This window comes from Anopheles darlingi, chromosome 2, assembly GCF_943734745.1.
Source record: "Anopheles darlingi chromosome 2, idAnoDarlMG_H_01, whole genome shotgun sequence".
Classification (NCBI taxonomy): domain Eukaryota; kingdom Metazoa; phylum Arthropoda; class Insecta; order Diptera; family Culicidae; genus Anopheles; species Anopheles darlingi.
This window is the reverse complement of record NC_064874.1, coordinates 39,189,403-39,206,902: the sequence shown is the minus strand read 5'-3', so window position 1 is coordinate 39,206,902 and position 17,500 is coordinate 39,189,403. Positions and strand designations below refer to the sequence as shown.

Sequence of the window (17,500 nt, the reverse complement as noted above, 5' to 3'; positions counted from 1 at the left end):
CCGTCTCGGAGCTGGTCTACTCGCTATCGAATTTACTGGTATTCGCCAACGATCGAATCATCGAGCGGGCCCACCGGACAGTGGCCGACGATTCGCAGGAACCAATCGAACGTCGCATCAAAGTGTTGCTCACAACGCTCGAATACTGCGAGGTTTTTATCGAGCTATCGGCACACAAGATCTGGGGTACCAAGGGAAAATGGTTTATCATCTGTGTTATCCAGTTGATAAAGTAAGTGCTCTCGACAATTCCTGCACAACGAACAGTATTGCTGATGATCGTTATCTTATCTTCAACAGGTGCTTAGGACGACTAGTGCTAACCAGCTGCTATTCCAGTACCAAGATTGTGACGAATCCACCGATTCCGGCTCTAAATCGAAAAACGGTATCGCAACAATCTTCCGCTGGCAATGAATCTTTCAACGCCAATCTTAGGAACGGAGCCATCGTTCTGAAACGATCCGGTCGCGTGATGCGAAAGGTCGAATGTTCTCCTTCGCTAGCGTCGCGCTCCTGGAAACCACCTCTGAGCGCAAACGAGATCAGTCCGATCCTCGGTACACAGTACGGTGGCAAGCAGCTCATGTCCGCGGAACTGGTGTACATTCTGAAACCGCTCATTCACCTCGGCTGTATGCATCGGTACGGGACGAAGAGCTGGAAAGCATACCTTGTGGCACTGGCACTGGACGGTATCAGTCTGCGCAAGTACTACAACAACCGGCAGGCTCTGTCGAAGGAACAGCGTGTTGAGCTTTCGCGAAGGTGTGTGTCGCTGCTACTATACTTGATGCGATCACCATTCTACGATCGTTACACACATGACAAGATCGCTTGCCTGCTCAACGGTATCGGCAACAATGTACCGCTGACCGGCAGCATCGCACGGTTAATACTCTCGTACATTCCGCACTGGCAGGAGACCTACTTCTACATGTGGTCCTCATAGGGATGCCGCTCGGTGCGGCAATATAGCTGTAAGATGGTGTACGGACATAACGTGATTGCTTGTTATCGGTTAGTGCAGTGGGAGCCTTCGAGGGATTGCTACGGGGACATTATGCTTCTATTGAATAATAAACGTTGTTTACCAATTGAGATTCGGGGGCAACCGACGTGACCTGATGCGCTAGCCATGCGAAGCCAAACGTCTCGATGATTGCAGCTAATTCAACCCAATTCATACCGCATGATGCAACAGAACTCCTGGCATCCATGGTCATCGGTTCAGAAGATCTTCGGGCATTATGCGACTCTTACCACAGGAAACAGAATAAGGAAATTGAGCAATCATAACGGATGCACAGGAAGGAGCATCATCGTGTGATTCACTACCATGCCGATTAGTGTCACAGTAGATTGGTCATCATAATCCAGTTATCATTGATTGAATCAATTATGTTGGCTACGGTATGGGCGAACGTAGACCGCCTAGAGAGGGGTCCAATGTGATCTACAACAAAGCAGCTTAAATTCCACTTCAAGAATTCACTCCAGCCGCACACATTAAGCGTATGCCGGCTACGCTACGCTACCTTCCGCACTTTCGTTTGTGTTTGCACAATCATTGGGGACATCATCGTGTTGTTGCAATGCAGGTGCGTTGTTTTGTGCAAACACGTTTAGCCTGACCGTTGCACTTTTATCAGCCAATCCTCCACCGCTCACCGCTCTTCACCGTGTTTATTGAGGAATTGTGCATTTCCTAGCGCGCTACTGGAACGTTTGAATGAAAGCGACATTTGTGGCTTGCGCCGCTGCAACCGTTTATGTGTTTCTTGCCTGCGAAGGATGAAGAGACACCGTTATGGCCAACGGCTAGTGCGAGCTGGTGGCCGATTGCATTGCACTTCCCTGTGACCTACTTGGCCCGTGCCTGGTGTGGTCAACCGCGAGTGAGCGAAACCGTCGTCAGTTGCACCAACCCGCAGGAATTGTGTATCTGGCGCACCAAATCGAACCGTTACAAAGGGTTTACCAATATCTAGGCACGATCGACTTCGATCAATCGAACAGGCCAATGATCTCGCTGGCAACCTTCAATTGTCGCGCTGTAGCGCCAGAATTATTCACGCATTTTGTGCAAACAGACCGGCGTTGGTTTCAAGTTTCGTCCATACTAATTCGCGTCAATCGCATCAAGCGTAAAAAGGCTCAGAATCAGTTCATCCGGGGCCCCGCGTCGTGCCGCGGTCATATTATATCGCAGATTTTTCATGCTAACCGTGGAGCCACCAGCTGATTGCAGAAATATAGCCCCTCGGGACGGGTTGCATGTTTGAAGGGCAATACTTCTTGTGAATGTCTTGGTAGAAGGAAAAGCAGGAGTTTTCCGGTGACCAACATGCAACGTTTTCAGGTTTGTTTTCCAGCTTTGCCAACTTTCCCTGTTTTAGCACGTTTTTTGCAATTTTGGATAGTTGTTTCCAGGACAGAATGCAGTTGTCGTTGGCAAATGCAGTCATGGTCACCAAATCAAGCAACCATAGCAAGTGCCCTTTTTATTTTGCTTAATTTTTCAAGCAAGAATCGAATATTAATGTTTGTAGGACTCTTCCCAATAAATCAGTCGCTTAGTTTTACGTTTCCTCCTCGCTGATATGTTCCTCTTTCGCCTGCATCATACAGCGAAGGACAATGGAGAGAAAAACATAAACTAATTTCCCGCTACGAGGACCATCTGCGTGTGAGGAAAAGCTAGAGTGTTTCATTTTGATTAACGATGCATTGCATTAGTAGCTCCTAGCACAACAATAAATATGTTGCAGAAACTCGGTATAAACCAGCTCACTTAAGCATAGCGAGCGCACATAGCTACACCCCACTGCTGACGATCACACCCCATTGCTCCAAGATCAATCCGTACCACCCCTTTCCAACAACAATCCTGCACAAACCGAAAACAATCCATAAACCTGTCCTCCAGCCGACAAACGACATTCTGCAAACGATGGACCTTGGGCCCCAACGGTTACCACTCGCATGCGGCCCCCTTTCTCCCGTCTGCTCTTGAAGGAATCGACAGATCAGATTTCTCGCCATGCCACACGCATCAGAGGCACTACTGAGGATCTCGGAGCGGGCCAGTTCGATCCATTTTCTTTCCGACGCTTTCTTGCAGCATTGCTTTATTCGCGGGTGACCCAGGTTTTTGCTTTCCTCTGGCCAACCGTCCAACGTTTCTCGCCAGAAGAGTTTGCGTATCGGACTGAAAGTAACAGAGTGAATGGCCGTTCGTTCCGCAAAAAAAAAAAAAAACGAGTAAATAGGCAACCTTGCTGTGAGCCTGGTTGTAGACGGCTGGTCGTGCTTTAACCACTGGTCCGCTCCAACACCTGGGTCCGTCTACGCCTGGTACTCCTCGGGTACCACGCTGATCTTGCAGAGGGTGATCGTCGCGGCACCCACGATTGCCATCGGCGCTCCTACCTTGGCACTACTTTCGTAAATCGTTGGTTAGTACGCGCCCTTTACTAAAGTGGGCCTTGTCTCGAACGGTTCCCAAAACAGTGAACGGTATCGGGCTCGGTAGCTGGATCCGAGAGTGGCCGGAGCCCACGCTTCAATGTAATTACGTCATTACGGCTGGATAATCTTTGCCACTGGTAGGTTGTTGATCCCTGCAGGAGACGATCGGGTTGCTACTGCTTCCTTTTATTAGATACAGGAAGTCGGTGGACTAAAAGGTTAGATTGCAAGATCGCCGAAATAGGAAGTGTGAGACGGAATCCGGCAGCTGCTCGAACAGGTTCAGCGGAAGGTCGCTGAAACTCGAGGTCACTTCGGGACTAACTCAACACTTAACCAAAAACCAAAAAGCATGCTCCAATGTAAAAAAAAGTAGTAGTATCTCCGCGGAATTGAGCCAGTTTCATGGTTTAACCAGGTAGAAGAAGGAAGCATAAAAACACAAATCTTAAGCATAACCATTCTACCACGGTGACCACGGAGACCACGGAGAGCACACATTAATGTGATCAAAACGACGACGTCGACGAGGTGCTAGTGTACACGACAGTTTCACCGATCGGTAGTGCAGCGTTGGTTTTTTATTGTTGTGTATCTAACTGACCACCGACACGGATAGAGACCCCGGCATCGTGGAGGGCTGATTTTGCACCACATTCGGGGTGGGTGTGTCGTTTCAAATTTCCTACATCAATCACAGCCTGCCAGCACCGGGCCAACCTACACCACTACCCCCCCTCCCGGCGTGATCTTTCAAAGCACAAACAGCTTACTTACACAGGTCCAATTGCAAATGATTGCATAATGCACTCGCTAGTGCATTTTGCTGCGGTCAAGTCAATGGGTAATGATTTTTCATTTTTTCAAATTGAAATCCAGAGAACTATAATTAGATTCCAATACCAACCGAACCCTCCCAACCCGGGACTCCCATTTTGGCAAGGGTTCGGTGGGGCTGCCCTGTTACCAAGAATGCCCCAGTACCGCGCCGATAAGGGTACGCACATGTGAGATCGCCCTGTCCAAGGTTAAGCACCCGCATGGAACGAAGCCCGAGCAAAGATCCTGATTGACCAGCAAACAGCTGTGGCTGTTGGTGCGACGCTGCAGCCGAAGAGAAGCAGCATAGCACGGATCGTCGTTTGTTGTCTTCATAGTTGTCTAAACGGCATTTCATTTCGTTTGGTTGTTTGGCTCGTCGATCGTCGTTCGTGGGTCGCTGGTGCCGCAACTGGCACCATCACCAGCACCAGCACCAGCAAAACGTCCTTCAACGGCGGCGTGGTTCGGGCTCGTGGTTCCAGCACACCGTGCCGACGACGACGACGACGACGATCGACGATCGTGTACGGTGGTAGCGGCGGTGGCGGCTCTTGAGCGACCGCAAAAGACAGCCCGGCCTAGTCGACAAAGTGCAGTGCGTCGAGCAACATCGTGGTACCGGTGGGGCGCAGTAGTAGTTAGTAGTGGACTCTGCTCCTAGCAGCGGACCATCCAAACGATCGTGAACCATAGTGTGCGGGTTCGGTGGCAAATTTTGGGGCTATTGCGTCAAATCGATGCTGCGATCGATGCTAATAATATGCACCATTTGCTGCTGCTACCGAGCTATCAAACCGTTGTGTTCTTAGTATGTGGGACAGTGTAAGTGATCTTCCAAGAAAGGTAATCCAAAGAGCGTTTGATTAGAAGGTGCACTGTGTGTGTGTGTGAGTTGGCGGATTTAGTGGAAGTGGCAAAAGTGATTCTTCTCATGCAACTGGGTTTCCATTGCCTCGGAAGACCATCAGTAAAGCACCCACCGTCGTCATCGTCGTCATCGGAGTAGTGAATTGTGGTGTGAATGGATTAGCGGCCCCCCTTTGTACACACTCGCGCGTCAGTGTGTGCGCGATCACGCATTGGCGCCATTGCAGCAGTGAGCCGCCGAGAGAATCGAGAACTAAGAACGACGCCCCTAGTTTGATGGTCCAAGGGAGAACCGTCACGGGGGGGGGCTTCAGTGTTATACGAGGCGAGAGGGGTTTCGCTTTCGCTGATGTGTGTAGCGCGGGCGCCGCCGGTAGAGAGGTTTTGCGGCTCGATCCATCGCGTGGCGGCCACCGAACCGAGAGAACCCGTTCTCGGCTCAACCAACCAACCAACCAGTTAACCAGCCAGCCAGCCTGCCAGTACGCTCTTTGCTCTTGTGCGGATCGGTAGCTCCCGGGGTGATCGGTGGTGCTTACGCATCACGAGAACGTAGCGAGTACGAGTGCGAGTATTGTACGCCCGAGGATCGGTGCCCAAGGTATCGGAGCTGCGGTCCCAGGAGGTCGATGCGATAAACACACAGATAAACGGTTCCTTTTTTTTGGTGCTGTGTGTTGTGCTGTACGGAAAGGAGGACGATGCTGTTGCTGTTCCCCGTACCACAGTGAAACCGAACACCACGATGCATCTCCGATAACACGTGGTGGGCGTTTTCTGTGACGATCGGCATGTTCCAATGTGCGCGGCAAAGTTAGAGTTAAAGATGTGCTTTCTGCATCGTCACCGAGAGGATAACCAAGTGCTGTGTACCGTCGTCGTCGTCGTGTATCGCATTTGTTACTCAGTCTGACGGCACAGATACTGCCTAAACAGGTTTATCGTCAACGTATCGTAACGTATTAAACACCCGAAAACAAAAAAATTGAATCGAAAAACGCGTCCTCCAAAAAATCCGTACAGCTTCCAAACATTCACGCAGATAATGGTGACCAGCCCGGCGCGTAGTGCGGAACCGAGCGCGACAGTGACCGGGCCCCCGGTGGTTTTGTGGCTGTGCTATTGCGTTGCGCCATGCGCCGAATGTCCACTTATCTAAAATAGGGGAGCAACAACAAAAAAAAAAGGCAAAACGCGAGCGACTAATCAAAACTAAATATTTTAAATGTGACGCACACATGGGCCACGTTCACACTGGCGGCATAAAAATTTAGGATCGCCGCTTCTCGCTGTTGCCGCTATTTAAATCCTGTGTTTCAGGCCACAGGATGGCAATAAAACCGGGTAGCGAGCTAAATGGCAACGTGTAAGTTGTTGCAGCTAATCGCCGTACAACCACCCGGGCTCTAGCCGTTTATTAGTCGCTGCTGCCTAGGGTAGAGTCAACTTGAACCTTTCGCAAGTGACACATCCACCGGTAAGGCCGGTCGCAGCGCGTGTTTGAAGATGCATCTATTTGCGTCCTCCTTTTGCTCACTACTTTATCTAAAACGCAATTCGTAAACAGTTCTCTGCTAACGTTGTGGCTGACTTGCAAATACAATCACAACAAGAGCCACAATTGAGGCAATCAAAAAAATAATATATAAAAAAGAGATCATTGTCACACATGTGTGTAACTGGATAAATTTCTTCACTCGACAGTGTTCACGATGTTCGTGCATGAAAGTTAATATAACAAAACACTCACCGACGATCGTGTGCGACGGTGTTTGCGCGGAGGGAGTACCAACAGGAGCGGCGATGCTGTGATAGGAGCAGCTGGCGACCTACTCTACTACTCTACTACGGTGACGGTGCACAGTTGATCCATCGTGATCCTTTGCACCTTCCAGTCCACCCCAAAGAAACTAGCACGGTGCTGGAGGAAGGGTGCTTAGTGTTAGTGTTTTATGCTCATCGCGTCCTCCAAAAAGGGATTTATCATCACGGTAACCACCACACCACATCCACCGCCGACGCCAGAAGCAGACCAATTATTTCAGCAAACTGCCTCGGACGTACTGAGGCCATACTGAGCCTAAAGTCTGTCGTCATCATTCGTGCTACGGTAAGTAAAATGTTACAGTCGAGGGAACGGGGACCATCATCCACTCGTCCTAATGGCTGTAGCCGGTGGATAGCGGAAAAGGTCAGCCTGGTTCGCGGTGTGTTTTGGATCACAAAATCTACGACCCGCGGTGACGACAAGCACGGAAACCGTAGCCAAGAAGCGAGCGGAACAGCAGCTCTTTGGAGCTCTTCGTTTGCGCAGCACTAGAGTCCGTTGTCATAAACTTCTAAAAATACTACAAACGATCGCCGCGGCACGAATTTGGCCCTCGAAAATCCCGACAGTAAAAGGTCGATGACCTAATTTGGGGGTGCGCGGGTTCGTACTAAACCACAAGATGGATGGCTATAAGAACGATGTTTCTTCTGTTCTCGAGTGGTTGCGACTTCTGGTGAGATCGAGCGTTTGTTTTGCCTTTTTAGTGGTAGGGGTTTGGGACAAATGGGAAATCCGACTTCATCTGGAACCCTGTTCTAAACTTGGAACGGATGGACCGTCACCTGGCTACAAGCTTGACGTCCAGTTATGCAACACGTCGCTGGTCCCCGGTAAACCGGAAATTAATGCTACGTGTCTCGATGGCCTTCCACTCGAAACGACATGATAAGACTCACGATCAACAGTAATCAAGAGTTGCGAAACAACATGCTTGAAGCTTCTTCAAACGTTATTTACTCGGTGATTAGTTACGAATGGGGCGGATTGGAGGCGCCAAGCAGACGCGAGTGAGTACTGCTGCGATTAGACAGTATTAAAGCTCGCTTGTATCGTGGTTTACCGATGAAAACGGAATGATTTTCAACGTGATCTTCTACCAGGAAATGGCTTAGCTAAAGTCATCGAGGCTCGTTGCTTGATTGAGGCCCCTGCTAAGACGCTTCAACCACACGGCGAGCAAATTGTTTGCCACTCGATCGAGCCAGCAAATCGACGAAATCCATCACGGTTCTTGGTCATTCTTTGCCTCCGCAGTTTCTGGCGGTCAATTTAAAGCACGTCCAGTATTTTTCGATTCCAATTCGATAATTCATCACGATGACGGGAGTGTTTTTACCGGATTCGGATTTTGTTGTTTTCTTACACCTGAAAGATCATGATCTTCCTCCATCCGGAAATCACCCACGGGCGATTCGGTGAATGGGGTGAACAAACCGCGCGTAACAGTGTCCACGATACTATCCGAATAAATATGCAATGGAACTTCGTACCATTGTTTACCAACCATTGTACCACCGGGCGAAATCAAATAAATTTAAATTGCTTAGAACCGGATAGTGGTACCGGCGGCCCAGGGAGGGGAGACGCTATTATACAGAACGGGCATGAAGCTGCATGAAGAAGGTTCTTATCTTCCCATCATACCGCATCGCCGGTAGCAGCCGGTAGTTTGCCGGACATGTCGATGATATAATCGTGGCCCACTCCTCTGCCAGCCAGCGTGTGTCATGTTGGCGAACACGTTTTACCAATTTTTCCTCCCAACAGCAGTCCGCTACTGTCCGCATGTAAATCCGCATGTACTGAGACGGACTGGGCGCACAACTCAAGAGAGGTGCCGCACGAAGCTTCACCAACACTCGTAGTGGCCTGTCCAGCGTGAGGTGCATCATCTTCAGACCCTGCAAGTGCTCACATAACGTGATGCGTGCGAAGTATCGCCTGGCCTGGCCTGGCCTGGCGAGTGGAGAGTGCGTAAGGCGATAGTTCCTACCCCTTTCCGACCTACCCTCCCCGTTAACCCTGTTTACGAAGCGTTGGACGGCAGATTATCGAATCGCCCGTCGGTTGCTCATAAGAACGTGTCGAAGGAGTCGAGTACGGGACGACTGATGAGGGACCCCATTCTTCGTGTCGATTGCCTGGGCTGACTACACCTGGGGTGAGGGTCTGTTGGAGGCTACCGATTACGGTGCACGTGGTACAAAAGCGATAGGGCCACGGTTGTCCATCGGTATTTCCTCGATATGAAACAATTCACATTACGATGCGGGCACGAAGGTGGAAGTCGAAGGGGTACTTATGTTTGCACTCCAGCATTGTTTTACCGCGATGAAGCAACAGTCATATGGAACAAGTGATCGGTTTAAAGATGACATTGCGTTAGTCTAGGGACACTCGTTGATAAGAGGCTACATTCTTTTTGTATAAAAAAAAGTGGATTATTATTGAGCAACAATCCGGTGAAACGGAAGCTACTTGCTTTAGCATACAGATACCAACAGTTGGCAGATACAAGGGTGAATCAAATATAAACGAGACTTTATTTTTAGTAAATTTAGTTTTAGTTCAAACTCATTTAACGTATTTTTTAAATGTTCTACATAATCTCCTGATTCCGAAACACATTTTCCCAGCGGATAGGCTGCTTTTTAATATGTTTCTCGTAGAAAGCTCACTTTAAACATTACAAGAATCGGTCGCATTAAATGTCCTGTAGTGATACGATATCTGTCATTTTCAATAAGCCTTCTAAAGGATCTAATGTTGTACGCTCTTAGGCTTGGGCTTCTACGGCGAGAAACTTGATTATAATATGTTGCGCAAATGACGAAGGTACCACATGCAGCAAAATTATTACTGTGGGCACTGAGAATGTCAAGGAGACGATCCAGGGCGCTTGTCATATTCCTAACAAACCAACCCAGCCAACTAAAAATGCGAAAATGTTTTATCTTCATTTTTGTGACCGTAGGACGAAAAATCTCGTTTATATTTTTATTCACCCTCGTATATAAGAACAAGAAAAAATGTATGTAAAAGTCGTATGTCTGCAGAATAATGTATTCGTTAGTTTATGTTAGTTTTGTCTTCTCATTAACATTGGTCATTTGAAAGCAACTTCCCATTTCGTGTCAAAATATCGAGTTAATAAAGACTGCTACCGAGTCCATCAATAACGATAAAAGACGACGAAACGATCGTCGGTTCTGGTTAGAGCAGGAGACATCTATCGGCGTGTCGAGCCCAAACCCAATCGAACGAAACCGGTCAAAGCTTAATGATTTATTTTTGGTTTGAGAAGTTGCTAAACCAAACAGCTCCGCGGGTATTGGTTCCATCGCTGATCATGGCCACGCTGCGGTTCGTTGAGAGCCTGGCCTGGCCTGGCTAGCAGCAGCATCTGCTATGCAAGTGGTTCGATAAGCTACGAAACGGTGTCGCTTAGCAGTTGGTGCTTAAAATCGGTTGAAGACACCTCCCCCTTCGCAACCGCATCGCTGTGTCTGCGCAACCTTCGTCGGGCATTAGCATACTAGCGTCTGACGTACGGCTGGCGGCATGTGGTCTCGGATGGGATGGAGATGAGCCAAAGGAACATTAGCCGATCCTTGGCTTGGCGGAGCGCCGCCGCCGCCGCCGCCGACGGTCGCTTGATCCTCATCCGGGCGGTCCTACGAAACGAACGCACCAGATAAGCCAATCCAAGGTGAACTACTGGCTGGTGCCATCGAACTGGCCCCCTCCGAAGGTGGACCATAAAAGCGGAATACATTTACTCCGTGCCCATGCCATGACCGATAGATATGTTTCCAGCCGATCGCTTATCGTTCTTCGGGGCTGGCTGGCTGGCTGGCTGTATTTCCGATGTCCAAACACTAAGCGGTCAATGTCACCAGGTGCTAGGAGAGAGGAGAAGTTTTATGTTTTTCCTTTCATCCGTTGTGTTGTTTCGGAAGGAGGGATAGAATTAAATTATTCGCTCCGATTGTAGGATGGGTTGATCCGCAAGATACCATAAAACCCACGAACGAGCGTCGATGCTAGTGTGTGCTAAACATTGCGTAACGAACGCTTGGTGGCCATTACACCGTCGCAACACCGTTAGATTGGCCCTTACCCGGATCGACCTCGTTTACCTTGACAGTGACTTTTTCAGACCACACAGGCACAGCACGCACCAGAGGCGGCCGAGATGTCAACCGTCGGTTGGAGGGGGAGGTGATGGTTAGGTATTAGTGCGCTACACTCTGCTGTGGCTCAGGTGGACGGCCGGCGTACTGCGAAGTGCTAAGCGGATCAGCACACCCTAACCACCCCCCCTCGCCCTCCTCCCAACCAGGGCTCGAGGCAATCCATTGAACGGAGGCGCGGGAAGGTGCATCTCTCCCCACGCAGCTCGCCAGCGCCACGATTGTCAATGGTTTCTGTGACCATCTGATGCAAGGCCAAGCACCGATGCGATGTTGCGGTGTGCTATTCGCGCGCCGTTCGGTGCTAGGTCACACAACAACAACAGAGCAGCAACACAACCGGTGTATCTATTGTTTTTTCATGTCTACCGTGGTCACCGCAGTGAGGTGTAGAGGCGAGAACGTTTCCAACAATGATCGCGTGAGTGAAGCTCAATCGACACAAATGGAAAGCATACCTGTTCGTGGCCAGGGCAGGGGGTAGGTTGCATGAATTCATCGGTGTGAATTGGACAATTTATGCTTTGTGATACATGAGTTAAGTGGGGGGGACTGTGCCCAGCGGTCACCAATAGTTGAATTAGGATGTTGCACTAATCATTTATTCGATTGTGTGGCCTGGATCAATATTAACCTAATGCACGATCGCCACCAACAGTAGAATTTAACATACAACTAGAGTGATCTTGAAAATTAACAATCGAGCTGAATTGTTTTCAATGAAAAGATTTACTCTGTCGCCTATTCCTTCCTCCAAAGATTAGATACAGTTATGCTTATTGTTGCTAAAGTCACTTCGAACACTTCGTTCCATAAAATGTCAACGATCCAGCCTATTCTTCTTTCTCCGGTATGTAGCGCAGATTTCGGTGCATCGCGCCAGGCAAACCGGTCTGGGTAAAATTAGTGAATGTGTGGTTAAAAATGTCCATCCATCGATCAATCAAGCGGCGGCCCAATAACCTTGCGCGTTAATGAAGCTTATTTTAGACACGCGCATTGAAGTAACTTATTTGATTTAGGCTGGATGGCCTTGGAAAGGCCGAATTTAGCCTATTGGATTTGGATGGCTCGTCCGACATCCGACGACGTTCGCCTAGAGACACCTAGGCCCTCCTCCCCTCCTCCGGGCCCTGTGTCCGCCGGGGTGTGGTTCACGTTCGAGGGAGAAATCTTTTGGGTTTGTGAAATTAGGAAGGTTATTTATGCTACAACAGACAGGCGCTGTTTGGTTTTTCTGGGGCGCTGAAGCGAACATTTCTCGACTCATCTCAAAAAGCTCCATATTTGGAATATTGTTTTATGTGATGGTAAAATATGTTTTGTAAAGTAGTATTGACGAAAATAAGTACAATGCATCGATGCAATTAAAATACCTGAGTGAAAAGGCCTTCACTATGACTAGGTTACGTGATGTTCTAGTATCGGATCTGTGAATCAACGGCAGCGTCTAGCATTTAGAATCAGTATCGTATCAGATCGTAATGATGGCGTGAGATACTCTATTGTTTCAATCAACTCTAAATCATAGATTCAGAGAGCAGATCTTGATACGCTACTATCGTTAGCAAATCATAGGAAGCACAAGATCGTCCCAGGGTTATGCTGTGCGTAGCGTCCTTGGAATCAAATGCTGGTGCCCGGATCGCAAAGGATCTCAGCGGGATCCCAAAGCAGTGTTATGGTCAATCCAACTGCTGGTAGTGTTTTACTACTGGTCAATAGTTACTGGCTGTAAAGGTAATGATGATGATGATGATGGAGATGATGACGGAGATAATAATCTCGATGGAAAGTTCAGGGAACTCCGGTCTCCTTGAACCAACAAGAACCCTGATCTTGGGTCGATCCTCAACATGCCGTGCCCATGCAATGCAATGAGTCCGTATTAGTGAAGCGAAAACGGAAAAAGGGTGAAGTATCGAAACGGATATTCATGCGAAGAGCGAAACAAATGGATAACTGTGGGGGAAAGAAAGAATGAAGAGAAGAGTGCGAGTCGAATGCTGCCATGAGGCAACATCGGTTACGGCAATGAAACTGAAAGCGGTGGTGGTAGCGGGGGCTCTCTTCCAGTGGTTATGGATCGCGGAGTTGCCACGCACCGATTTAACTCATTATGACCTCCAGCGTGCAACCTTCACGAGGAACTGGTTAACTGGAAGGCTGTACTTTTACCGGATGCTCTCTGAGACTCGCTGAGCGCCCGTCTTGCTCAGTGTTTTTTCCACTTCACATCCCATCTACTGTTTTTGTGATAACCTTGCGTGACAGCATCTTACGTGTTAAGGCTGTTCGGTTTGTTCTTAGTTCGTCCGGTATTGACCGCACTTGAGAGAATTATGCTTTCTGCTGACGTACTCTTGTTGCGAGAACATTACCATGAAACCCGTAAGGTGCGTCTTTAAATGTCATTAGCGGTTCATCAAGTCATTCTTCAAATCGTCAAACGATGATCACCGTGGATGATCTCAACACGATCGTACAGAGGAGACGACGTCAGGTGGTCAGGTGCGTGTGTCTTGTAGGAAGTAACATTCTTGGCCGATGGTTTATTGAACTATTAAAATTGCATTACCTCGAGGATTTACGCTAGCTTTACGTATTTGAGCCGAAGGTGATGTTAGGTTTTAATAAAAAAGTCTCTCTGGCCCTTATGGCACCTGGTTGCAGTTTTTGTAAACATTCAGTCGCTTAATAAAATGACGTCATGTGCCGGCTTCAAGGTATTTTCCAAAGGCAACCTCTACGGAAATCCATCAAGACTCTCAGCAGCCTGTCGAGACATCTCCCGAGTAGAGTATAACGATTTCAATCGATCGTGCAGCACGTGTTTCATGTATCACGTTGAGCTGAACACCATATCACCTTGCGAGAAAGAACAATCCCAGAAAAGGTCAATATGCGTCAAGCTGTCGTGTTCTATAAACAGAGTAGCGTCCCAGGGCGCCATTTCCATTGATTTCATTCCATTCGGCTTCCTGTCATTGATCGGGAGGCTATATCGTGGCCACAACACGCCGCGCCAAGATCGCGTCATAATTGCAATCGAGGTGAGTGGCGTGAGAATTACATTGTTTCCCCGCGCGATGCACACCACCCACCAGCGTTTACCTGGAGCAAAGAGGAAGAAGAAGCACCGCGATGACCTTTGCCAAGTTCACTGTGGATGGTTTGTTCAACATTGAACTCGCGGGCAACCATCGAGCAACCACCGAACACATTAAACATTACTATCCCATCCCCCCACCCCCGAGGGACCACCCGAGAAGCACCATCGCAATCCGCTACGCTACCCCAGACAGGAAATGCGGGGCGGTTTGTTTGAGTTTTGCCGTTTCAATTTCAGGTGAGCTGAATAAATAGCGCTCATTAGCTTCGACTCATCCTAAACCGAACCGCCAAGGTCTATGCGCGCGGTGTCGAGCAATTCGCGGTCGCTGCCCAAGGAGGCCGTGCAAAATTTGTTATTGAAATCGATAGAACCGCGATCTCGGAAGCACGCGTTGGCACTGGATTTTGTGCTTCGCTTCGCTTCATGGTCCGTGGTTCTAAGCAGGTCACCAGCAGGGAAAGAAGAGGCTCCCACGGTGATGGGTACAGTACGTGCGGTTGCGGTACCGAATGCCATCGCGGAAGCACCGGACGCAATTGAGGCAATCAGTGTGTATTTGGTGCACACGCTCACCCGCTCTAGCGAATCCAAAACCGTGTGTTCGAGTGACCGGTGTGAGCTGGAGCAGGAATTGTGACTAATTGAAAGTCATTTAGATAGTTATAGAATGTCGAAGCCATTCGGTTTCGACGGGGGGAGGTCGTGCACTTTCGATCTTTCGATTCTGACGTTCCCTTTCGGACCGGCGGATCTTACGTGCAGTTGGCAGTTGGACGCAGCTCTCGCGTTTGGATTGCTGCACGGGGGGAAATCCAATAACAATCCAATCTTCGTAGACTACTCTTTCGTTGAGCGATTAAAGGCCAAAGTTCAAAGTTACTTACATTCTTGGCCGGAGGTACGGAATGATCGCATGATGCACTGACATCGACGAATTTTACGCGATTATAGAAAGGATTCGTCGTTAAGCAATCACAACGTGCGTTACGAGACGAACTACGAAATACTTGTTATGGACACATCACCACCAGTCTATGCCTATTGCGATTGTTATCTTTATACATGGCTTTTTGGGCAGATATGCTACGTTTCTACAATGCCTACTGTTTTCCTTATCCAAGTACAAGAGCTGAGTGCGCCGTAATTCGGTCTCATTATCGCCGCAACAGAGTATCGCCGGTATTTTCGTCAGTTTCAGCATTTGAAAACCTCTTAGCCTAGATGGTGTTGCTCCTGATTAGTTCTGTTTAACCGATCATTCCCACCGCAAGATCCCAAGATCGTCATTGCGAAGCCCAGAAGCTAATGAATCGGTGATGCCCTTTTTTCGATGCCGGTCGGGCCCCAACCGATGGCGGAACTAATCGTTAAGTAATTGTTTCTGTAATCGATCCATCACTAATCGTGGGCCCCCAGTTTGCCCCCCCCCCCCCCCCCTCGTATGTTCACGCTTTGCAGTGCGGCGGTAGCAGCAGATACACACATCATCGAACGCACCGCACCTTACCGAACCGCGTCGCCCATCATTAGTAATGGTGCCGTCCTAAAACATTGCACGTAGTGCAACGATGACGAGGACGGCGGCGGCGTCGGCAGCTAATGAATGAGTATCTGTAGCAAAAGTGTTTGGACGCTCCTGATAGATTATGCAACCGCTGGAGGGTGCCTTCCAAATCGAGTAACCACCAGTGGCAAAGGGAATCGATCGACCGACGGCGAGCACCCTCCCTTGGTTTGCCTACTGTCGGCTATCGGTTGCGCATTGCCGGTGGTGCCGTGTACACCTCAATCCCAAATTTCCATACGATGCGACAACGCCGATTGTTCCGCTTACGGTTGTGTGACCCAATTACGGGTATCCTATTGACGAGGGTTGGGGATCGTGTCGCCTCAGGTAGGTTAACTGGTCAGTGCTACGAACGAAAGCGAGTTTCCTTTCACCAATTTGCTCGCCACGGTTTTGTCGCGTATTCACTTCTGCACGATATATGCACGAGCACACATCGCTATGCATTCCCAGCACGTGCAGCACACTGCAATCGGCGGCACATGTAACACAATGTGCATCACACAGAAAGCAGTAAGAAAACGATACGGTAAACGGTAGGGGATTGGGTTTCAATTGTGTGTACTCGTACCGCTCGTCAAGGAACTGAGTTGAATGAATCAATTGAGCCGTGAGATTGCTATTGGTCGATTGACTATCGGAACGCTTCGATGGCCGGAAATGATCCTTCCCTTGAAACATTGAAAGGGCCTCCCCCGCCCCCCCCCCATTTCCTGTAATAGATGCAGGGTGATACTTTGCTTTTTTGCAGGGTGATACTAGATGCAGGGTGATACTTTGGTTACTACAAAACCTTGGCTACTGGCAACCTAACCCGCGAGTTTCATATTTTATTCCACCCAGAAAAGCCATCACCATTAGCGCTCGGTCATGGTGATGATCATTAGGGGATGAAATTTTTCGCTTGCCACTAGGAAGTTGATGGAGAAGAGTAACGAGCTAATGAGCCCGGAAGGACACGTTTGTGCCAGAGGCTAGAGGCCCAATGAAGATGCTTCTCGGATTTGTCACAGTTCTGATATTTTGGGGCTATGCATGTGTGGCCCCTACAAACTGTCACTTCCTAGCGCAAGCAAGACGCTTTTCGATAGTGACCGCGACTACAGGCCGAAGGTCGTAAACTTGACCGCAATTTCGGAGGTTCAATTATCCAATTTTCTTACCGATGCTTCTAACCTCTTCGCTGCACCGTGGCCATCTATCGGTCAATGTCAGTGTGATGGTATGGTGTACGATACCGCATGGTAGCGTGATGATCTGTTTTTTTTAGGGGGAATGGGATTAACAGAGCATGGCACACACGCACTACTACCGGTCGCCGGCTAGCCGTATGCGCCATAAAGCAGCTGAAAGCTCTAGGTTGTCATTAGCTATCGTCGACCCACTAGCATCTTTCGTTTCCTGAAGGGATCGTGACCGATCGTAGGTTTCGGCAGGGTCATCCGCAAGGACCTTGGACCGATCACTGCAATTAGAGGAATCCGGCGTCGACTGTCTCTATAAGTGAAGCTCTACTTTCCAGCACCGTCACGTACTAACACGTGACGTGTGTAACTGATCCGTTTGATGCATCACGAGCAGAGGGATGCTGCAGTGTTAAGGCCCCGTTAGTCCCCGGATTCTTATATAAGAAA

The 17,500-nt window shown here is 49.0% G+C and overlaps 2 protein-coding genes across 5 annotated transcripts in view; both read left to right on the top strand.

Annotated features, from left to right (window-relative positions):
* LOC125948609 (peroxisomal membrane protein PEX16) overlaps positions 1-1,101 on the top strand; it is a 1,808-nt gene extending 707 nt beyond the window's left edge. The window contains exons 2-3 of the mRNA XM_049674854.1: positions 1-232; positions 301-1,101. The exon at positions 1-232 is cut by the window's left edge and continues 21 nt beyond it. Of these exons, the coding sequence (XP_049530811.1) occupies positions 1-232; positions 301-952 (884 nt within the window). The 3' untranslated portion in view covers positions 953-1,101. The remainder of the gene's footprint in view (positions 233-300) is intronic.
* A 3,790-nt stretch (positions 1,102-4,891) lies between these two features.
* Positions 4,892-17,500, top strand: part of LOC125948598 (torso-like protein) — a 16,968-nt gene continuing 4,359 nt past the window's right edge. The window contains exons 1-2 of one of the 4 annotated variants that reach the window (XM_049674827.1): positions 4,892-5,115; positions 6,865-7,270. The gene's annotated coding sequence lies outside the window, so the exon portion shown is untranslated. Of the gene's footprint in view, positions 5,116-5,533; positions 5,786-5,826; positions 6,097-6,864; positions 7,271-17,500 lie in introns of those variants that run through there. The other 3 variants (XM_049674824.1, XM_049674825.1, XM_049674826.1) reach the window with 3 other exon arrangements.